Here is a 23,703-nt window from a genome sequence, read left to right as displayed (position 1 = left end):
AACAAATTGTGAGCCGTTCGATTCAATCTTCTTTCAATGGTAACAGATTGCGATCCGCGTGAAAGCTTTGTAACAAATATAAAACGTCGATTATAAACAAATCGACGGTGGTGGATTGCTTCCTTAGTTTAAGTTAGGATTCTTGACAAAACGAAAAAGCCACGTCACATCCGCCAAGATTAAAGCTAAAAGCCCATTTGTAATCATAGGCCCAACTATAAATTGACAAATGCTCGCGTGGCAGTCCGCAAAGAGCATAGACACGTAATCGTCCACGTGTTGAGATAGCCGTAAAGAGAGATCTTATTTGTAATAGACCTTGAAGGCTTTGATGATGAGTCGGAGGAGACATCACAAGGATTGAAAAAGAAATGGCGTCGAATATCATAAAACCAGCGTATGCTTACACGGTTGTGTACGTTAGGGACGTCGCGAAATCCGTAGAATTCTACTCGAGAGCCTTTGGTTACAACGTTCGTCGTCTTGACGAGTCTCACAGGTTTGTATATTCTATTCTTTTAGATTTCTCTTACAAATCTATATGTGTATATATATATGGTTACAGCCTTGATATCTCTTATAGTATATATAATCTTGCTTCTGGCTTATGATGGGAATAAGTTGATACATATACAGGTGGGGGGAGCTAGAGAGCGGGCAAACAACGATAGCATTCACACCGCTTCACCAGCATGAGACCGATGACCTAACCGGTAAAGTTCAGTCCTCTACGCGTTCAGACCGTGAGAGAGCACCCCTCGAAGTCTGCTTCTGTTACCATGATGTTGACGCGGCCTTCAAGGTTACTCCATTATACTTTTTTTTATACTCGTCTCCATGTCTATATATATTATGTTTATGACCGACGACATCTTTAATTTGTGTTGATATGAGTGAGATGACGCATTGTGTAGAGGGCTGTGGAGAATGGTGCGGTGGCAGTGAGCGAGCCGGAGGACAAGGAATGGGGCCAAAAGGTTGGATACGTTCGAGACATTGATGGCATCGTTGTACGCATCGGAAGCCACGTTAAGTGAACACCATAAAAATACTAGATCACGGAACATGATCATTAACAATTTTATGCATAAAAAATAATACAAGATACTAGCTACGGTATTCAGCTTCTTCTTTTTTTGTGGGTTATGGATACTCCATCTAATATCAACAGTTGAAGATAAAAAGGCTTTACAATGTACTCTGGTGTCTACACCTACCAGTCTCATTTTGGTACTTTTATTTATCGTTTCTCATTTTTTTTTGTCCCTTATCGTTTCTTTTTTTTTTCTTCTTTAAAAAATCGTTTCACCAAGTATATGAAACAATTGACCTCTATGAATCAGCAAGTTAATGGAAGTTATAACTCTCTAGAGGTTAACATTATCAACGGATAAAACTAAACTGTGCGTCTATGCGTCACATATTCTTAATCTTCCAGTTGTTCCACAGCTCAACAATATAACAAACAAAAAAAAGGCAATAAAGTACTTTAAAACTTTTTCTTTTTGTCCTTTGCATAGTCTTTATATGTTTGTGAATACCTCTCTTTGCATAAAAGTGTGATTGCCTGATTGGCCACCTGTCATAGTGAAAGCTAAGCCAATAATGCAATGCGTATTTGGTCTTTGAAACCAAAATCAAGATGAGACGCAGTTATCCGCTACAAATAATATTGTAATCACCCGGGACCAGGAGAAAGGGATCCTATATATAAAACTGGAATCCCACTTTGCTAAACATTTTAGAAATTGTTAGATGCATCTATTAAACATACAAAAATCACTTTTATAGGGTTTAAATTTCTAACACGAAAGAACATACAATTTTCGATCGAACAAATCTTAAACCAAAACATATACTACTAATCTCGGGCAGAAAGTCGAATTTTCCCAGTTAGTGTAAAATGTGAATAGAAAAATTAATTCTTGTTTTTTTTTGTCACAAATATTCTTGTTTATTATCACTATTTCTCTTTCTTGCTGGTCTTGCTTGCCTGTTAAAGAAGTTGTTAATGAAAACAATTAAAACATGTGACAAAGAAAAGGAAAAATCTAAAAGAATACAGCCGAACGAAAACTAGGGCCTGTGGGGGATGATGAAATACTTTAACAGTACTCGGTTACTCCTCTCTCGTAAGGGAAACAAAAAGGAATGGGTGGTTGGGTACACAATATCCATAGCTCAGTAACACATGCCTTTTGACTAATGTAAGCAGACCACTAGCATCAATAATCATGGAACTTTGAAAAATCATCTCAACGACCGTCATAAATACGATGAAACAACCGAGATGCATGGGGTGAGTCAACAAATTATTTGTATATGGTATAACAATTTCACCCTTTCTCAACATGGATCCGAGATTTATACAATTGTTCTTTGAAATTTATATATATATATATTTGGGTTGGTTTTGATCATCGGTGAAACCAGTAAAAAACTAATATATAGAAATTGCTACTTTTTCTCATTTAATATACACATAAATACTAGTTATAAATACTAGTTGATGTTTCGCACCTAGCGCAGATTAATATATCTATATACCTAACAATTTTAATTCTAATGTTTATTTTTATAAAAAAATAATAATTAAATTAGATACAAATTTTAAATTACTAATAATTATAAATAATCAATATTCACATTGAATTTATATTGATAATCAATGTATTAAATTACGTTTTTTCATAGTTTTTTATATGATGTAGATTTGGATCAAAATCTCTTTTATAGTAATAATTAAATTAGAAAATTTGTATTTGAAACTGGACACATATTGTATTTGGACTGAAAAGAAATCATGTGGCACAAAAAATATTATAAAAATCAAAAATATAAAACATCAACAAAATAATAATCGTTTAAGAGTATTCAATCTGATAAAACCAAACCATTTAAAACTCAACCAAACCGAGATAGAGAAGATAGTTTGGATTTGGTATTACCCAATAAACCGAATGAATGTTATTTTTTTTTTAAATAATATATGGATATGGTTCAGTATATTAAGCAATAAACAAAAAAAACAGATTAATGTATATATAGTAGTATACTTATATATAAATTTTATAATAGTCTGTATTTGATCAATATTTCCAATAAAAATCAGAAAAGCTAACTATAATATTAGTCATTAAAATTAAAAACTAAATGATGACAAAAATAATAATCAAAAACTAAACATAAGATAAAAATAATGATGATATTATCGGTAAATACTGTTAATATCAATTGTTAGTATATATTTATTAATTAAATGTCCTAAATATCATGATAATTATATATTAAAATATATATTTTTAATAATAGTATATATATTAGTAGAAAAGGTTAATGTTTATTTATCATCTTAAATATCATGATAAATAAATATATATATATATATATATATATATATATATAATATTAATTAAACTAATAATTTATCTTAAAATCATGAAAAAATGACAAATAAGTAAATTAGCTAAAATCATGGAAAAGACGACAAGTAAACAAATTCACTTCTCAAATAATAACAGGTGTACAAACCTAGATTTATACACATGTTATTATTCTCTTTACATCGAGATTGATTTATTTTTTTCTATTTTTTCTTTATTTTTTCCTTATCTTTCCTTTATTTTTCTTCACCTGTTACTGGTTTTGTAAATTTATATACATCTTTTTTTGTAAACTAAACTTTGTGATGTCTATTTTATAGCAGCTTATTTAACAATTTAACAAAATGTTGACATAAAAAACTAGAAAATATTTCAGCCTATTAGCAACCTTTGAATTGATAACCACGTGTAATGTAGGCTATGCACTAATGTAATATCTTATCATCTTCTCTGGTTTTTGCATCAGTCATCTTCCTTCAAATGTTTTCACTGGCCCTTTGCCCTAAGAACTTGCACTGCTCAAGAACTTGACTGATATAAACTTAGTCTTTATTTTTTGGTAAAATGTTAATATTATAAACTTAGTCTTATTAACATGGTTGATATGACAAAACAACAAGTAACAAACTTTTTCTTTTTTTAAGTAACAAACGCTTAGTCTAACTATGTCTTAAGTTATTGTATTTGTGTGATCCTAGGAGGATAAGTGATAATAATAACTTCACTGGCCGAATACCAGATTTCATCAGCAATTGGACACGCATAATGAAACTGTAAGAGTTTACTTCTTTCTCCACAAACACGTGCATGTCCTCAAGAAAATACATACAAAACCAAACAAGTTTTCTTTTTGAAGGCAGATGCATGGTTCAGGATTGGATGGTCCGATACTTTCTAGTATTTCAACCTTAACTAGCTTGACAGACATGTATGCCATTCACAAAACCAACATCGGTTTCCTCGTGAAACATTGATATCTATAGTTTTTCTTTGATGGGTTGTGATTGACAGGAGGATTAGCGAGTTAGAGCACCCTCAAGGCAGGTGCTTGATGCAAGTGCTTAGTGTAGGTCCCACAAAAAACCCAAAAAACAGTTGCTTATAGCGCCTAAATAAACACCGATTTAAGTGGGTTGTTTGCACTGTTCGCGGGTTCTACTGACACGCGATGACCCGCGATTAATTTGTTTTTTAATTATTATTATTTTTTTAATCAGACAAAAAAATAAGCACCCTCAGATGGGTTTTATGGGTTAAAGATGCTCTTAGGAGGCAAAGCGTCTCCTTTCCCTGCATTGAATAACTTTTGTGTTGGCTACATCGTATAAGTTTGCTAGATACATTTTTTTTGTTTCATTCAACCTCCAATGCAGGATATTGAGAAAATGCAATTTAAAACGGAGCAGTTCCAAAGTAGAGCTTTAATGTTATTTATTTTTCTCATATGATATATAGATAAATATCTAAACCTAGATTTATACTCCTGTTATTTTTCTCTTATATCAAGATTTTTTTTTAACTTTTTTCTTTATTTTTTAATTATTTTTCTTTATTTTTGTATTTCTCTTTACATCAAGATTTGAACAATTGTTTTTGTAAATTTAAGGTGAAGTATAAATTCCATAACAATATTTGTACCATTATTACTCCTAATTTAGTAGTATAGACTATTTAATATATAAGCTGGTATATTTTATAATTATTTAGTCAACAGTTTGTTATATTATTAAATGAGCTGATATAAAATGGAAATTGAGACAAACAATTTTAAGGTGAAGTATAAATTCCATAATAATTTGTACCAGTATTACTCCTTATTTAGTAATATATACTATTTTTTATAAGCTGATATATTTTGTAATTATTTGGTCAACATTTTGTTAAATTATTAAATAAGCTGATATAAAATAGACATCACAAAGTACAGCATCTATATTTAAATCTCGACGACTGAAGTGGCCCGTAATCTCTCATTACCATTACCTACTTCCTAACTCACCATATGTCTTTCTCTTCATAGGAGTATCTCTTACACGCTTTATCCTAGAAGTGATCAATATTTTATTCATTCTTTTTCCATTTGAAAAGATGATTTCTTGGCTTAGCAAATATTTCATCATCATCCTCTTCACACTGATTTTCCATGGGCGTCTTGGATTTTCAGACAACAATAAACTCCACGAGGCTGAAGGTAATCTTAAAACACTTCAAAGTCCCCCTTCTCTTTAATAGTTTCCAACTGAGATTCTTCCTTTGTCTCTCATCTCTCGTACGTTTATGTGTATTCATCTCTATCACCTTCTTGATATTTCTTGAAATTTTAAAACCAAAGCACTTTCATAATGTTTTTTGTTTTGTTTTTGTAAATTGAAAATGGGAAGTGAGAGCACTAAAGGAGATAGGGAAGAAGCTAGGGAAGAAAGACTGGGACTTCAACAAAGATCCATGTAGTGGTCAAGGCAACTGGGTGGTTACCACTTACACATCCAAAGAGTTTGAGAGTAATATCACTTGCGATTGCTCCTTTCTTCCTCTGAACTCATCTTGCCATGTCATCAGAATGTAAGGCCTCTTCTTCCTCCTACTCCTCCTCACCTTATCTTCTAGTATATTTTTTTACCCATTTTTTGGTTCACAAATATATCTTTAGTCTAATAATGATGTCGGTACCGAGTCATGTACTTGGGTACTGATCATCGGTAATAAACAAGGGAGTATGAAAATTCTACGGTAAAAATCACTTTCTCATGAATAGTGTTTAGGAATTGCATCCGTACATTTATTATTTACATTTTAAAACAAAAAATAAAGAAAACAAAAGCTAACTAGAGTAGTGACAATGTTTATGGTCACAAAACGCACTAAATACTTTCTTGGTGAGTAGGTCGTAGGTTTAATTATGTTTTCATTAACTACACGACGCACGCGCTTTAGTGATAGCCGCTAACTATACCATGTTCTACCAACTTGCTAAATTAAAGTCTTATCGTTTTAGCAAGATAACAGGATTTAAAGCATTTTTTTCCCAGAAAAAAACAGGATTCAAAGCATATCGTTTTTAGGATGATTAAGAGAACTAATTCAAGAATAGTTTTAGTATGGTGGATGTATAAAACACTTGTGAAACTACAGAAGATTTAGAAAGCTTAGTAGTTTGGTTTGTCTCTTTGTGACGACAAGTTTATTTGCCAAGCTGTACATGGCAGCTGATCATTGACTGATCCGTTGACTATATATATAGGCTATAAGATTCAAAATAACGCGTTTACTTTCGATTTTGTTTTATCATAACTAGAGATTTGCGCGGACTTAATAAATCGGCAAAGACAAAAACATTCCAACAATTCAATGAACTTACCTCCAAAAGTAAATTTGATTAGTTTATTTTGTCGCCTCATGAATCTTTTTAAACATATGTTTTTAATTGAGATTTTATAAATTAACATTACTAATTAGTAAAAATCATTACTTTAATGTTTATTACAAAACAAATTTTAGTCAGAGTGTCTGCAATCTAACTATCTAAGGGAGTTGTCAGAAATCTACTTGCCATTATGTTAAAATGAAACTAAATTTAATTTAAACAAATTGTCTAAAGGTATGACTAGTTTCTTTGCGGGTGGTAGCGTTTGTTGCCGTTTTGCAACAATCACTCAAACCGTTCTAAACCGCTTTAAACTGCTTTAAACCGCTTTAAACCTCATAAATTTAAAAGCTGGTTTGAGCTAGCGTTTGCGGTTGCAGGCGGTTGCGGGATGATAATTTTTTTTTTAAAACGATATAAATACAAAAAAATAAATAAAAATTAATTGGAATTATAAAATACTAAAATATATTTATTATATTTTAATTAATATTATAAAAGTTTAAAATAAAATTATTTTCTATAATTTTTAAAAATTTAAAACTATAACTTTCTAAATATAATTTTTATATTTATTGTAATATTATAATTTTTGATATTTTATAATTATATAAAATGTAAATATTGTTAATTTATTATTTAACTGATGCTGCATTTGGTAGTTAACCAGTCATAGATATCCCGCAAACACACCAATTTCTAATCGCAGAACTAGTCGTACAAATTTCTTAAAACTGCTAGAAACCACAACCAACCGCAAACTTCCGCAACCGCAATCGTAACCGCTACGTTTGAACCAGTCAGGCCCTAAGTTGATGAAATGTGAAAACAATGGCTGCAGTAGTTTAGTAGATGTTGTAAACCAGTGGAGTATGATTTTAAAATAATTACTCTCTTTCTAAATAGTTTTACTTAAAACACAAATATTAAAAAAGTTATAATTTTTTTTAAAGTCATTTGATACATAATTTAGATATTACTAACCAACCATAAGTAAGTTCTATAATTTGATTGATCACACTGTAATTAATAAAAGTAAAATTTATATAGAATTGTGAAAACTACTTATATTTTGAAATATTTGTTTTTCTTTCTAAAACTGCTTATAATATGAAAGAGAGATAGTATAAAACATCACAAAATTTATTAAAAAGCTTAAATAACAAACTTTTATGAAAAAACAAACAAACTAGTTTTCCTTTTTATGTATACATTTTTTAGTCTAATGTTTTATTACGTAAAAGATTTTTCCCACAAAGTTTTTGAGAAGTTACTCTTTCGCCCCAGAACTTATAGTTCCTTACAAAAAGATCTTCTCATTATCAGTTGTCACAATAACGAGATTATTTATGGTTTAGTCTGTGGGTAAATCGAAATCACATATCCGGTTTATTGTGCTCTGTTTTGGCAGAGCTCTGAAGTCGCAGAACTTAACAGGCGTTGTCCCTCCTGAGTTCTCCAAGCTTCGTCACCTCAAAGTTTTGTACGTCATCGAAGCAAAACAAATGAGTTTAGATTTTTCATACTTTCTTACAGTTTTAGTAGACATAATTGGTTCTTAAGACATACAAATCTGGTGCAGAGACCTTAGCCGTAACTATCTGACTGGTTCCATTCCAAAGGAATGGGCTTCTATGCGCCTAGAAGATTTGTAAGATACTATACTCTATATTACTTTAAGATTATGTAATGATTTTAAAATATAAACCATTTCTATAGTTTTGTAATAACAGTTGTCTTTGTGGAATTTGATGATGTGAAATACACAGATCTTTCATGGGGAACAGATTGTCTGGTCCATTCCCCAAAGTCCTAACTCGCCTTACAACGCTCAGAAACTTGTACGTTGTTACACCTCTTACACTTGTTCTGAGTCAGTATTAGAACTGGTCATGCTTAAAAAATCATAATAATCATTCCTTTATGATTCTAAAGTGTTTCAGAATGATCTATGTATTTGAACTTACGCAGGAGTCTCGAAGGAAATCTGTTTTCAGGACAAATCCCTCCTGAGATTAAAAGGATGATTCATTTGGAGAGACTGTAAAGTTTCTTTTCTCTCACATAGACATAGAACAACAACCTTAGAATTGATAACCAATTGTTACGTAGGCTAATATATTATCATCTTCTCTGGTTTTTGCATCAGTCATCTTACTTCAAATGCTTTCACTGGCCCGTTGCCTGAAGAACTTGCACTTCTCCAGAACTTGACTGATATGTAAGATAATTTAGACTTATTAACATGGTTTGTATGACAAAACAACAAATAATAAACATAGTCTTTGTTGGATAATCTCTAGTTATATCTTAAATGATTGTATTTTTGTGATCGTAGGAGGATAAGTGACAATAACTTCACTGGCCGGATACCAGATTTTATCGGCAATTGGACAAGTATAATGAAATTGTAAGAGTTTACTTCCTTCTCCATAAGCACTTTTGCATGTCCTCAAGGAAATACATACAAAACCATACACGTTTTCATTTTGTAGGCAGTTGCATGGTTCAGGTTTGGATGGTCCGATACCTTCTAGTATTTCAGCCTTAACCAGCCTGACCGACCTGTAAGCCATTGACAAAACCAACTTCGGTTTCCTCGTGAAACATTCATCATCATAGTTTTTATTTTGGTGGATTATGATTGGCAGGAGAATTAGCGATTTAGGAGGCAAACCGTCTCCTTTCCCTCCATTGAATAACCTGGACTCTATCAAGACACTGTGAGTTAAAAACAATACAACATTTGTGTTGTCTACTTAGTATAAGTTTTGCTAGCAACCTTATTTTATTCAACTTCCAATGCAGGATACTGAGAAAATGCAATTTAAATGGTGAAATTCCAAAGTATATTGGGAAGCTGAAGAAGCTTAAAACACTGTAAGTCATGTTTATACATTGACCAAAGTAGACCTTTAATATTATTTATATTTTCATGAGATTGAACTCTCTGTTTACTATGTAGTGACCTCAGCTTCAACCAGCTAACTGGTGAGATTCCTTCAACGTTTGAAAATATGAAGAAAGCCGATTTCATGTAAGTGCGTGCGTCAGTTCACTAAGGAAAAAAAAAGAGGAAATTAGGTTTTAATATTCTTCCTAATCACGAAAGCTTTTCTAAATCTTCTCTTTCAGTTATTTGACAGGAAACAAGCTGACAGGAGCTATTCCAAGCTACTTCGTTAATAAAAACAAAAACGTGTACGTTATCCCTCTGCTATATTTCAGTTTCACCACTTAGCACAGGTTTTAAAAACTGTATTTGTTCTTCTTGATATGTGCAGTGATGTTTCTTACAACAACTTCACCGATGCAAGTACAATTACCGGGAGTAAATGCAGCGATGTTACCTCGTAAGTGTACTCCTATATTCAGAATACTTTGCTCATTCGTTAGCAGAAATAACAAATGCTTTGCTTCATTTCCTAGTAATTGGGTGGAAGGCTTCTCCACGGGGAATAAATCGTAAGAAACCGTCTCTCTCTCTCTCTCTCTCTCTGTAGTGCATTTTTAATCATATGTTAAGTGAACACTGAAAGAAAACATTCTCTTTGTTTGATGTTTCAGACGCAAGGAATCATCATGTTACCTTCATCACATCCCTTGTCGTCTTCCTAAGAGAGATCGTAAGCAACGTTTTTAACACTTGAAGTAAATGCGGATCAGGTCTAATGTTCTTGATTAAAATTTGATATTTTTTTTTTAATTTGTAGATAAGTATAATTTGTACATAAACTGTGGAGGAGGAGAACTTAAAGTGGATAAAGGAACAACATATGAAGCTGACCAAAACTCCAAAGGTCCTTCTATGTTCTTCAGTGTCAATCACTGGGCGTATAGCAGCACTGGGAACTTCATGGACAATGATGATGATGCTGATGATTACATTGTACAGAACACATCCAGATTATCAATTAATGCTTCCTCTCTCAGCTCTGGACTTTACCGGACAGCTAGAGTCTCTCCGTCATCGCTAACTTACTATGGACTCTGCCTTGGAAATGGTAACTACACTGTACACCTCCACTTGGCTGAGATCATCTTTACCGATGACAAGACTCTTTACAGCCTCGGCGAACGTTTGTTCGATATTTATCTTCAGGTATGTCTGTGGAACTCTAGGTAGACAAAAATGTAAACCATGACATATAGTGTTTTTACTCATTTCTTTGAACACAGGATAAGTTGGTCATTAAGAACTTCAACATTCAAGAAGCAGCTGGTGGATCCGGTAAGCCAGTCATAAAATCCTTTCCGGTAAATGTAACGGACCACAATGTGAAGATTGGCTTGCGGTGGGCTGGGAAAGGGACAACAGGCATTCCAATTAGAGGAGTTTATGGTCCTATGATATCAGCTATATCAGTGGAACCAAGTAAGTTTTTTTCTTACTTGCATTTTTAAAATGGATGATTGAATCTCATAGTCGCTTGTTTCAGATTTCAAACCTCCGGTGTATCATGACAAAAAAGAGATCATACTAAAAGCTGGGATACCTGTTGCAGCAGCACTTCTTTTATTGCTCATATTTGGTATATTCTTAAAGAAAAGACGTGACAAAAATGCTATTGACAAAGGTTATAAGCTTTGGTTTTCTCATGATATTTTTTTTATGTGTTCCCATGTCTGAAGAGTACTTATATATTGATTTGTGTATGACTGAACAGAGCTAAGGAATTTAGATCTTCAAACCGGAAGTTTCACTCTGCGACAGATAAAAGCAGCCACTGATAATTTCGATGCAACATTGAAGATTGGTGAAGGTGGATTTGGCTCTGTTTACAAGGTAATAATTCACTTGTGTTCTTCAACTTTCTTATGAAAAGTTTCACAGTAAAACTAGAAGGTGGTTCCATTTCTTGGTGCAGGGTGTATTGTCAGAAGGAAAACTGATTGCAGTCAAGCAATTGTCTGCAAAATCAAGGCAGGGAAACCGCGAGTTTGTAAATGAGATAGGAATGATCTCAGCTCTACAACATCCAAATCTTGTGAAGCTATATGGTTGCTGTGTTGAAGGAAACCAGTTGATATTGGTGTATGAGTATTTGGAGAACAACTGTCTATCTCGTGCTCTCTTTGGTACGTTTAATTTTTTTTTTTAATCCCGAGTTTGCTACTGAACCATGCATGCTCTAAATCTCTGTGAGCTTTTGTAGGAAAGGATGTGAATGCTAGGCTGAAACTAGACTGGTCAACGAGGAAGAAGATTTGTTTGGGGATAGCTAAAGGACTTACATTTCTCCACGAAGAATCTAGGATAAAGATTGTACACAGAGATATAAAGGCGAGCAACGTGTTACTCGATAAGGATCTCAACGCCAAGATCTCCGACTTTGGTTTGGCGAAGCTGAACGATGATGGAAACACTCACATCAGCACTCGTATTGCAGGAACTGTGTAAGTGTCTCTCTTTTTACTCGTAAATATTCTTTAAGAATACATTATTTTTTTGATATTTTTGCATTTGCGTTGCAGAGGTTATATGGCTCCAGAATACGCCATGCGTGGTTACTTGACTGAGAAAGCAGATGTTTATAGCTTTGGCGTCGTTGCACTCGAGATCGTAAGTGGGAAGAGTAACACAAACTTTAGGCCAAGCGAGGAGTTCGTTTACCTTCTTGATTGGGTAAAACATTCTCATCTCTTTCATCCACTCAAAGAATATCATAAACCAAAGTATGTAACGTTGTTGCATTCAAATACATGCAGGCTTACGTTTTGCAAGAGAAGGGATGTTTACTAGAGCTGGTTGATCCGACGTTAGCCTCTGATTACTCAGAAGAAGAAGCCATGCTGATGTTGAACGTGGCGTTGATGTGCACCAACGCGTCACCGACGCTGAGACCTACGATGTCTCAAGTGGTGAGTCTGTTAGAGGGAAAGACAGCGATGCAAGAGTTGCTGTCGGATCCTAGCTTCTCAACGGTTAACCCGAAGCTTAAAGCATTGAGGAACCATTTTTGGCAGAACGAGCTTAGCCGAACGCTTAGCTTCTCTACTACAAGCGGGCCTCATACTGCCTCCGTCAATTCACAACTTGATGCTGAGGAGAAGACTGGACTTTTGGATTAATTAACTTCTTATTATGTTCCAATTTCTAAGTGAGAGGTTTGTAGGAGTGGTGAAGTTTTTATTTATACTTTTTAAGTGTATATATAATCAAAGACATAAGACCACCTCCATCAGGGATTTTTAAGAGGGGTTCTAAACCAAAAACAAAGAAAAAAAAAATGAAAAAGGATAAAAAGCCATAGAACCGCCTCTATATATGGGATATGGGATTTTTAGAGTTGGTAAGCACCCTTACGTGTCCCTTTCGTATTGGATTTCTCATTTATGTCTCTCTCTCCTTCGGGGGCGTTTTGATCCGAAATCAGTTTTTCTCTTCCTCCTCCCGTCCCGATCACTCCATCTTCTCTCCAGATTCTGATCTCGATCTCCTTCTTGATAAGTCTTCATTCTCTTTTGGATTTCCAGTTTTTGTAGTCCATAGATCTGTCGATCTAGTTAGGGTTCGATTGATGTTCGTTTGATTCGAGAGCTTTCGATTTTGTCGTATGATGCCTCCGAGGTTGTTCCACGAGGGTCGACTCAATCTTGTCCTAGCTCACCAGAGTTTGATTCTGGTGTGGATGATTTAGCTTCTCCGAAGAAGTATATTGTGTGGAGCACGCACACAGATGAACACACGCGTCTTGCCTGAGTTTCTTGTCTGCATCAAAACTCCATTTAACATCAACCGTAAGCAAAAACAAAACTTAAACTGTGTTTTCTTCTTTGTTCCTCTGTTATTGATTTCTTATTGACTTTTGCAGGAAGTCCAAGGAGATTGAGATCGCCATGGATGCCATTTCTGTAGTTAAACTTTGTTTTGTTTGTGATTTATCAGTCAACCAGGAGCAGATGATGTATGTGAGTCTAAAGTTGGGGCTGATCTTTTGGACATCTTTCGTAGAAAGGTTTGTCTCTTTCTTTTGTGTTGCATCAATGCTAGGCTATATTGTTGCTTCAAGTTTTTAACCAATATATTTATACTGGCTTCATCAGATTTCACCTGTCTGAATATATGGTTCTTATTGTGCTTCTTCTCTACAGAATGGTTTACAAAGCATCTCCCTTGTTTTAATTTTCATGTGAATCAACTCGTAGATAGATTGATTTTTTACTCATATTTTGAAAGGATTTAGTATCTGAACTTTGTTTCTCTTGTCTTGTTCTTTTCTCTGTAGGAAGAAACATTAGCTCTAGATGCACGATTTGGAGATAGCAAACTAAACCTTGTCTCGCCCTCACTGTCACCATTAATCCCATCTCCATCTCGTGTAAAAGGAGGAGGTTGTGGTCGAGTAAAGTTTGGGATTAAATCTGCAGCTGTTAGAGTAGAAGGATTCGATTGCTTAGACAGGGACCGCCAAAACTCAAGCATACCTGCCATGGCTTAGGAACGCCAAAACTCAAGCATACCCACAGGTTTTGTTATTTATCCCTTCAAGTAGTTGTTTCCATTTCTTTGTGGATTGTGAATTTTATAACTTTCTTTGATCCTGCCGTTAAACGAATACTCAACGTTTTGAACTCGTCTACCAATTTTTATTTATGCTTTTCTTCCATATTTGTTTAAAATTTATAATTATAAATTTGTATTTCTATTTTTAATATGTTTTTATGTCATATTTGTTTAAATTATATGAAATCCAATCATTTATAAATTTTATAAAATTTAAATTTAATAATTCACCTTCTAAATTTTTTTTTTTAAGAACCTCAAAGAGGTTCTCCCATTGGACCTTCACAAAACTAATTATAGTAACAAGGGATCTTAACTTCATAAAGTAGTCATTTAATAATTAAACTAATGGTTAGAATCCATTAAAGGCTCTAACCATTGGACATGCTCTAATATCTCCAAACCGTAAAAATGTTCTGACCTTAAAGTTTTCCAGGTGGATTCAGTAAATTTGGATTTTGTACAAATCAATCTTCATTGGTAAATTATATATAAGATTTCCGGTGATTTGAGATTTCTACATTATCATCTTGGTGTTGTTAATGGAATAAAATAAATCATAATATCAAAGTATATATGCTTTTTATTTAGATTTAATAAGATACTAGATCTCGACCCGCATAACCGTGCAGGTTTTATTTTATATACTAAATCATTTAAGTTTATAAAACAAAATTTATCAATAAATTAATATAGTTTAGTATTATGTATTATCTAACTCTATTATACATGTGTTTATGTGATTTATGATATTATTATTATAAAAAAATCAAGTTTTGTATTCTTGTAACAAAATTTGTTTTGAAAACATAATTATGTAACAGTACTATTTTACATATTTTGTATTTCTAAATTTGAAATATATATAAAAGTTAAATCAAATAGGACCTACTGTTAAAAACTAAATCAAATTGGTAATAGATAAAAAAAATTTGGGATACTGTTAAAAACATCAAATTTTTAACACTATAATATATTGTGCCTGTAAAATATTTCGGTGCAATTAGTTAATCTGTAATTCAGATTTGGTGTATATAATTTGTTTTATAAATGCAGTATACATATGGTGATTAATTAAACCCATTTGGTATAGTGTTCGTCGTTAGTCTAAGGGGTTAGTCGAAATTTGATTTATATTGCATGTTCAGAATAATAACAATAGGATGATGTATTGGTCCACAGACTGTTTTGATAATGGTTTACATCCTGGCTATCTATAAATTGATTTTACATTTAATAAGAATGGATCATCTATTTTTTAAATTCATTTATTGATAACCTAATAAAAATTTATGGTAAACCCAAAATTTAAATGATAAGATTTGATATTAAATGTTACATGACTTTTTAGGAATATGTCCATTAGGTCCATTTTTAAAAAAATCACACATGAATGAAGGTTGTGACTTCTGTTTTAATATATAAGATATTATAATATACATGTGTCTATCAATTTTTAAAACAGAATAAGTTTACTGTATATTTTTTTCATTGAATAGATTGTTTCAAACTTTCACATGTATTTGTATCTTCTTCTACATATATATTTTCGGATTATTATTTTATTATTAAAATCGTAACTATATATATAAAGATTAGTAAAATATTGTTTTATTGTCGTATTCAAAGATATTGTAACATTTCACAAATTTAGAAAATTTTTAAAAAATTAAACTTTTCGCTTCGTAGATTTATATTATCGAGTAAATAATTAAACATTTAGTTTTTGTTTAATTTTTAAAATAAACTATATAGTTTAAAATTTGTTTTCATTGGTTTAAGGTAGTAAAGATTAATCATTGTTAGATAATATGATTTTTGTTATTTAAATTTTTTTTTATCATTTTAAAAGTTAACATCGACAAATATTTAAATATTTAGCATATAGAGATATAGTATTATAACATTATATTATATCTATTTAATTTATACTATCTATAAATCCAATGGATCATCTATTGTTTAAATTCAATTATTGATAGCCCAATAAAAATTTCTGGTAAGCCCAAAATTTAAATAATAAGATTAGATATTAAATGTAACATGACTTTCTATGAATAGATCCATTTTTTTTTTAAAATCACACATGAATCAAGATTGTGACTTCTAAGATATGTTGCTTTCATCCACTCAATAAGGTGTAAACTCGATGACCAGTGTAACTTTGTTGCATTCAAATATACGTTGTATTCATCCACTCAATAAGTGCAACAATGCATTACAGACGCTAAGACCTACAATGTCTCAAGTGAAGGGCCGGCCCAGAGGATAAACCACCAAACCATCGTTTAAGGCATATAACTAGATTCTGATCCGCGCGGTTGCGTGAGATTGTTTATATATAATTTATATTTCTAAATTAAAATTTTAAATTTGATAAATTTGATAAATTTTGGTTTGTGTGAATTGTAAATTTTTGGTTTTCGGTTTTGTTCTTGTTTGGTAATGAGTTTTGGTTTTCGATTCCAGAAATATAAAAATCGTTTGGTTATTTATGAATTTGGGTTTGGTTTGGATTTAGTTTTTTTTTTTTAATTTTGGGTTTGGTTTAAAGAGTAATGTCAGGAAGCCAATAAAATTCAATCTTCAATTCGAATGCGTAGATCTGAATAGGGATATAGAATTTCCGATTTTGATTTTGATTTAAGTAGCTATATTTTTGATTATATTTTCTCGATTTAAAGTTTGGTCTACGCTGTGCACGAATATTCATTTTCTTTTGAAATTAGTAATAGTTAACTTTTTAAATTATCAAAAAATAATATTTTATTTTTGTTAAAGATTTAGGAGTAGGTACATTTTTTCTAGCATAAGATTATAATATATAAAATTTACTATACATATATATTATTCAGCCGATAATATTTTGTGTATTTATTTCATTAATAAATATAATAACAACTATTAATTTTGACAAAAAAAGAACTGTAAAGTGTTTCAATATAAAAACATTGTTTTATACTATAGTTTATGGTGCTCGCATCAGCTGTTATGTACTTAAATAAAACTTTGGGTGCTTAGAACATCAACATTATTGGGATAACTCATAAGAAGTTTTTAAAAATTTATACAATATAATATTATATTGGGTTTTCAAAACATTGGAAAATTCAACCCAAAAATTAAGTGTATCAAAATATATATATGTACAATATACTATAGTTTATGGTGGTTAGATTTCACTGAAATTCTCAGACTTAACTTCCCAATTAGCTGCCACAATACTATAACTGTTGTATCGACTCATTCCTATGCAATGCTTTTCTTCATACATAAACTTGTTTGATCTTTTCTGCCGAGGAGAATCAGTAGCGAGAGGAGGAGAAGTAGCGTGAAACTTATTCTTTTGGGGAGCATGGGGCTTGCTTATAACTTATAAGCATAAACCGCAAGAGATCTTTGAATGACTTCAAATACCCTTCACTAATTTCTCTCATTCTCTGTAGTACTGGAAAACATTTTGATCTGTTTGCATTGTTTATGCTCTCGGAAATCATAAGCATCCATCAACTTCTTCAGCTGGGTGCTACTATTGATCCTATAAAACACCTTGTTTCCATCCTGTAAACATAAATCAGTTCTACAAAAAGAAACAATGAGTCTGATCTTGAGCATCAATACATTGCCAATATAGGTTAGAGACAAAATACAAAAAAAAACTAAAATTGTAAAAGTCGTAAAGTGGATCTAAAACAAAAAGGCAAGACCCTCATCAGACGCCAGTATAGGTAGTACAAAAGCCTTATCACACTTACACACGACACTGAAATAGAAAACCTAAGTCTTAGCACATAAAGAATTTACCTGACCCTTGACCTTGAGGTTGATGTGAGCTCCTCCGAGTCTGTGTTTCGTGTCTTCTTCCTGGGTTGCAGACATCCTTATTTTCTAAGATTCTCCTTACGATGAGCAAATTTGTGTGAGAGAGAACGGAAAAGGATTCAGGCGATGGGCAAAGCGAGTGATGGCTGAGAGATTGTAAATAAATAAAGGATTGATGAACCTCCAAACGGTCGTAGGGTATCTCAGACGGTTGATGCCCTTCTTCGATCAATCTGTTTTGATTAATCAGGGTTTCGACACAAAGTGATTGCTCCATCCTGCAAAAAAGCAAAAATTCACAGCAAAGATCATTCTAAAAACAGCTCTTAAAACAATCGTTAATCACCAATTTTGATATTTAGATCGATGCCTATTAATCTCAAACCAATACCCAACATCTCAATTGAACAACTGTTAAACGCAATTCTTAGTGTCACAAACACACAAAATCACAGTTTAATCGTTAACAATCTTTAGATCAATCCATACGAAAAATCTCAATTTAGCAACAAATCATGGGAACAACCGCGAAAATGAGAAAGAGAGGAAGAAGATGAAAACGACTGCGTTGATGACAGTAAAAGATAAATTAAAATAAAATTATTAGACTTCTAAATCAATCATTTTGAAGCGTGTATACATTTAGTCCAAAAAAATATGTCACTGTAAAAGTTAAATAGGACTCTATTTTAATAGAGTAGATATAAAAGTGCAATAACATATTTATTACTAAAAGTTCTTTAAACAATACCAATGTTTTATAAATAGTATTATTATTATACATACAAATTATGTTTACATATAAATTAATAAAATTAGATAAAAATATAAGTAAAAATTATATAAAATTTAAGTAAAAATTATATAAAATAGAAGTAAAGTATTATTTTTAAATGAAAATTTTGTATTAACAATTGATTTTAGTAAATTGTGCGTGATTATGATCAAAATGTTGGTGATAATATTAATATATATTGTACAATCAACTTCATAAAATTATCTGTAATAATCATTAGCAAAGTTAAATTAGTTTTTAAAAATTTGTGTGAAATTTTATATTTTATATATTTATATATATGATATTAGGAAAAAATCTATAAAAATATGTTGTTAGAATTAAAATTAACTTTTAAAATAATATAAAAATATGCTGATGATTACATTGTACAGAACACTTCCAGATTATCAGTTAATGCTTTCTCTCCCAGCTTTGGGCTTTACAGGACAGTTAAGGTCTCTCACTCATCGCTAACGTACTATGGACTTTGCCTTGTAAATGGTAACTACACTGTACATCTTCATTTTGCTGAGATCATCTTTACCGATGACAAGACACTTTACAGCCTTGGCTCTAACACTTGTTCGATATTTATCTTAAGGTACGTATATGGAATTCAGTAGAAAAATGTAAACCATAACATATTACCTTATTCTTACTCATTTCTCTGAACACATGATAAGTTAGTGATTAGGAACTTCAATATTCAAGAAGCAGCTGGTGGATCCGGTAAGTCAGTTATAAAATTGTTTCATGTAAATGTAATGGACCACAATCCACAATGCGAAGATTGGTTTGCGGTGGGCTGGGAAAGGGACAACATGCATTCCAATAAGAGGAGTTTATGGTCCTATGATATCAGCTATAACAGTGGAACCTAGTAAGTTTGTTCTTACTTGCATATTTAAATGAATCATGGAATCTCATAGATAACGGTGTGTCTTTGCTTGTGTCAGATTTTAAACCTCCGGTGTATCATGACAAGAAAGAGATCATACTTAAAGAAGGGATATCAAATATATACAAATTATGTTTACATATAAACTTTAATAAAATTATATAAGATATAAGTAGAAATTACATAAAATATAAGTAAAAATATATAAAATATAAGTAAAGTTATATAAATTATAAGTAAAAATTATATAAAATATAAGTAAAATATTATTTTTAAATATAAAATTTTGTATTAACAATTTATTTTAGTAAATTGTGACCAAAATGTTGGTGATAATATCAACAAATATTGCTATACAATTAACTAGCGCTGGGCAAAATATCTGGAACCGAAGAACCGATCCGAAACCGAAATCAGGGTCCCGAACCCGATCGGACCCGGAGTAAATAACCGAATGGATCCTAAACTGATATATCCGAAGAACCGATACCCAACACGATCCGAACCGAGAACCGAATAAGTATCCAAAGATATCTGAAATGTAAATATATTATGTATAATTATTTTAATAATTTAAATTATAAATTATATATATATTAGTTATTTTCAATATTTTATGTATTTTCAGATAAAATATGATAGTTTGGATAGAAATACTCAAACAAAACGTATCTAATGAATATTTTTGGTTATTTTTGGTAGTACATATGGGTAGTTTGGATACAAAATACCCAAACCGAACTAAGTCTCCTCCTAAACTCTCTCTCCTCCTAAACTCTCTTTACAAGCGACGAAAAGTAGATCCACTCCAGCTCCGGCCCGGACGGCGCGTACCGGCGCCCGGAGGCGACTCCTTCTCTCTCAACCGCTCTTTTTCTCTTTGCTTCGCCGTGGTCTCCTTCACTCTCTCTGCTTTGATTGTGTGCTCTGGATCTGGAAGGCTCCATAGATCGTCTTTTCTGCAGGAAAGATCCGGCCTTGACAAGTCTTAGCTAGGTTTTCGAGTGTCGTCGCGTGTTGGGTGAGGGTCTTTGGCGGTGTTGTCGGCTTTTTAGGGTTTGGCAGGAGGTGTCTTAAACCTTCAGTAGGGATGTTGGCGACTGGAGGCGTTTGGGTTGCTCTCTCTTCTGTTCTGGTCTCAGTCACCATGTGGTCTTAGCTAGGCAGTGGGTGAGAGGAGTGTTGAAGCGGTATTGTCGTTCTTTCTTGGCGTCTTGGATTAACGCTTGCCGTTTTCACTCTCGTTGGAGATCTGGAGGATTCTTTTACCTCAGAGGCGGGCTCTAGCGCTTGTGGCCGACGTGGTGTCGGAGCTTGTGATGCTTTCTCGTCGATTGAGGCTGTGCAGCAGTGTCGTCGTTAGTCGTCTATGGCTACTTCGAGGCGGAGTAGTCTCTTCTCTCTAATTAGCTTGTTCTCTTCCTGGCGATTAGCTTCAGTTATATGTGGGAGTCATGTCGACTTGCTCCTATCGGGTTCTCCACTCATTGCTTCACTGTGTTGTTGAATCGTGCCACCGGTTCGCTTTATGTCATCAAAGACTTGACCTTTCTTCGGTTCTCGAGGAGGGCGATTGGCGAGGAGTTCGGAGGGTCCTTGTGGTCTGAGGAGCTTCCTCTCCTTGGTGGCTCAGTCGGCGTTGTCACTCATCCCAGTGCTGCGGGTCTGTTCTCTCGGTAGTGTCGCAGTGCTAAAGTTTTTGCAGGTCATGGAGTGTTAGCTGATTCTTCTTGTAGCCGACATTCCGTTCCCGTCTTCTTGCATCCGTCCATGATGAGCGCTTAGTATTGGGCGTCTCTTTCGGCGTAAAGGAGCTTGTACAGGCGGGTGGGGCGATTTCCAAAAGGTTGTGTTCTAACCCCTTCTCCTTTACTGCTTGCGTGCAAATTGGAAGTGATGATTATAAGTCCGTAACTTACCAGGAGCTAGCTACTCTGGAAACGACGTGAATATTCCCGGCATCCGAGGCAACGACGAGAACCTCACCTAATCACGGTCATCGTTGAAGGATGAGAACGGCACCCAGATTTCCTAATGATTCTAAAATGAGCTACCGGAATGTGTCGGATTTAGTGGGTGGGCGAATGTGGTTATGTTTATGTTTTGATTTGGGAAATTTTTGTCGGGCTTGTAATCGGACCTTAATACCCGTTTATCGGGATGATTAATAAGAAATACTTTAAGCTTAAAAAAAAAATACCCAAACCGAATCAGGTAATATGGTTACATTGGGTACTATTATCTGAACCCGTTTCAGATACATTGGTTATTCGGTTATTTTCAGGTTCTTTTACATCAGAACCGAATCCACCCGGATCCGGGAGGACCCGACTCGAACCCAACCCAAAATTTTGTAATACCCGAACATGACCTAATTTTCAAACCCGAAAAACCCGATACCCGAAAGAACCGACCCATATCAGAACGGGTACCCGAATGCCCATGCATACAATTAACTTCATAAAATTATCTTTAATAATTATTATAGAGTTGAATTAGTTTTATAAAAATTTGTGTGAAATTTAATATTTATATATATATGATATAAGAAAAAATAATGTAAAATATGTTGTCAAAAATTTACTTAGGACATCTAAAAATATTGGACTGAGACTGTTCAAGTGGTGAGTCTGTTAGAAGGAAAGACAGCGATGCAAGAGTTGTTGTCGGATTCTAGCTTCTCGACGGTTATAAACCCGAAGCTTAAAGGCTTGAGGAACCATTTTTGGCAGAATGAGCTGAGCAGAACGCTTAGCTTCTCCACAAGGGGCCATCTTCTGTCAATTCACAACTTGATGCTGAGGAGCAGACTGAACTATTGGATTAATTAGCATCTTGTTACGTTCCAAATTCTAAGTGAGAGATTTGTAGGATTGGTGAAGTTTTTATTTATATACTTTTAAGTGTATATATAATCAAGACATTCTATCCCCAAACCGTAAGATGAAAATAGATTGAACACAAAACCAAGCGAAAGACTAGTAAATGTTGAATCGTACAAAGTATGAAGTGCATCTTTAACCCATAAACCCATTTAGGGTGCTTATTTTTTTATTTTTTATTTTTTGTCTGATTAAAAAAAAAATTTTAAAAACCAACCAATCGCAGACCGCCACGTCTCACTGGGACCCGCGAAACAGTGCAAACCTCGGTGTTTAATTTGGCGTTTTTGGCAATGCTTCTTCCTCTCTTATGGTGGGGTCCACCCCTAAGCAACCTCTTAAGTGTTAAGCTAGATGGGTTTCTAACATAAAACCAATTGGTGATAAGTGGATTGGTACATCTATCTTATATATTACTAAAGATCCCTTCCAACTACCGATGTGGAACCTTTGTCCCTAATACGCCCCGTCGAGATGATGGTTCTTTAAACGTCAATCTCGGAATGTTTGGGCAAGGATCGAGGGCCAAATTTGGGCCGGGTCGATGTGGATCGGGTTGGACTGCGTGGACCGGGCTCTGATACCATGTTAAGCTAGATGGGCTATATTAGGGACAAAGGTCCCACATCGGTAGTTGGAAGGGATCTTTAGTAATATATAAGATAGATGGACCAGTCCACTTATCACCAATTGGTTTTAGGTTGGACACTACAAGAAAACAGCAAAGATTCTGAGGGAAAAAATCGTCGGAATTTCGTCGGAATACCGTTATTCCGACGACATACCGACGAAACAAGTCGTCGGAAATAATTCCTCGGAATTTCTTCTTTCGTCGGAAATCCCTCGGAATTTTCCGACGGAATTCCGAGGAAACAAATTTCCGAGGAAATTCCGAGGACCATTATTTTGTCGGAAATGTCCTCGGAATATACCGAGGGAGAACTTCGTCGGGATATTTCCTCGGACGTTCATCGATCGATGCGTTTTAGACATATATACATCGATCGATAGGAATATACCGACGGAACTGTTCCCTCGGATTATACCGAGGGACATCTTCCTCGGAATA

General features: G+C 33.6%; 3 protein-coding genes across 4 annotated transcripts; all 3 read left to right on the top strand.

Moving 5' to 3' along the window:
* Nucleotides 1-346: 346 nt before the first annotated feature.
* LOC106294074 (uncharacterized protein Mb0911c-like) lies at nt 347-1,239 on the top strand. The gene is made up of 3 exons (XM_013729690.1): nt 347-499; nt 637-802; nt 915-1,239. Exons 1-3 carry the CDS (start codon nt 372-374, stop codon nt 1,035-1,037), a joined length of 417 nt encoding a protein of 138 aa, XP_013585144.1. The 5' UTR covers nt 347-371; the 3' UTR covers nt 1,038-1,239.
* A 4,081-nt stretch (nt 1,240-5,320) lies between these two features.
* Nucleotides 5,321-14,761, top strand: LOC106295507 (probable LRR receptor-like serine/threonine-protein kinase At1g07650). 2 transcript variants are annotated; one of them, XR_001261015.1, is made up of 25 exons: nt 5,321-5,574; nt 5,765-5,945; nt 8,159-8,230; nt 8,330-8,398; nt 8,517-8,588; nt 8,719-8,790; nt 8,897-8,968; nt 9,086-9,157; nt 9,243-9,314; nt 9,399-9,470; nt 9,556-9,627; nt 9,713-9,784; nt 9,883-9,948; nt 10,032-10,100; nt 10,177-10,212; nt 10,315-10,373; nt 10,461-10,849; nt 10,927-11,122; nt 11,187-11,324; nt 11,415-11,533; nt 11,616-11,826; nt 11,904-12,144; nt 12,223-12,373; nt 12,457-12,915; nt 14,645-14,761. XR_001261015.1 is itself a non-coding variant. In XM_013731429.1 (24 exons), exons 1-24 carry the CDS (start codon nt 5,472-5,474, stop codon nt 12,817-12,819), a joined length of 3,039 nt encoding a protein of 1,012 aa, XP_013586883.1. In that variant the 5' UTR covers nt 5,321-5,471; the 3' UTR covers nt 12,820-13,030. The 2 variants fall into 2 exon arrangements, 1 of the variants encoding a protein (XP_013586883.1); XM_013731429.1 differs by lacking the exon at nt 14,645-14,761 and having other exon boundaries at nt 12,457-13,030.
* LOC106344267 lies at nt 13,308-14,289 on the top strand. The gene is made up of 3 exons (XM_013783676.1): nt 13,308-13,318; nt 13,637-13,706; nt 13,977-14,289. Exons 1-3 carry the CDS (start codon nt 13,308-13,310, stop codon nt 14,187-14,189), a joined length of 294 nt encoding a protein of 97 aa, XP_013639130.1. The 3' UTR covers nt 14,190-14,289.
* Nucleotides 14,762-23,703: the final 8,942 nt, after the last annotated feature.

The sequence above is a fragment of the Brassica oleracea genome, chromosome C5 (genome assembly GCF_000695525.1).
Source record: "Brassica oleracea var. oleracea cultivar TO1000 chromosome C5, BOL, whole genome shotgun sequence".
NCBI lineage: Eukaryota > Viridiplantae > Streptophyta > Magnoliopsida > Brassicales > Brassicaceae > Brassica > Brassica oleracea.
The sequence above is the reverse complement of the archived record's forward strand: the minus strand, read 5'-3'. Positions and strand labels throughout refer to the sequence as shown.

Coding starts and splice junctions, on each gene's coding strand:
- LOC106295507 (XM_013731429.1), top strand. CDS start 5,472: ATGATTTCTTGGCTTAGCAAATATTTCATCATCATCCTCTTCACACTG. Junction 8,231..8,329: donor CTTCGTCACCTCAAAGTTTT/GTACGTCATCGA, acceptor AATCTGGTGCAG/AGACCTTAGCCGTAACTATC. Junction 12,374..12,456: donor TCGTTTACCTTCTTGATTGG/GTAAAACATTCT, acceptor AAATACATGCAG/GCTTACGTTTTGCAAGAGAA.
- LOC106344267 (XM_013783676.1), top strand. Junction 13,707..13,976: donor TGGACATCTTTCGTAGAAAG/GTTTGTCTCTTT, acceptor TTTTCTCTGTAG/GAAGAAACATTAGCTCTAGA.
- LOC106294074 (XM_013729690.1), top strand. CDS start 372: ATGGCGTCGAATATCATAAAACCAGCGTATGCTTACACGGTTGTGTAC. Junction 500..636: donor CGTCTTGACGAGTCTCACAG/GTTTGTATATTC, acceptor ATACATATACAG/GTGGGGGGAGCTAGAGAGCG. Junction 803..914: donor ATGTTGACGCGGCCTTCAAG/GTTACTCCATTA, acceptor CGCATTGTGTAG/AGGGCTGTGGAGAATGGTGC.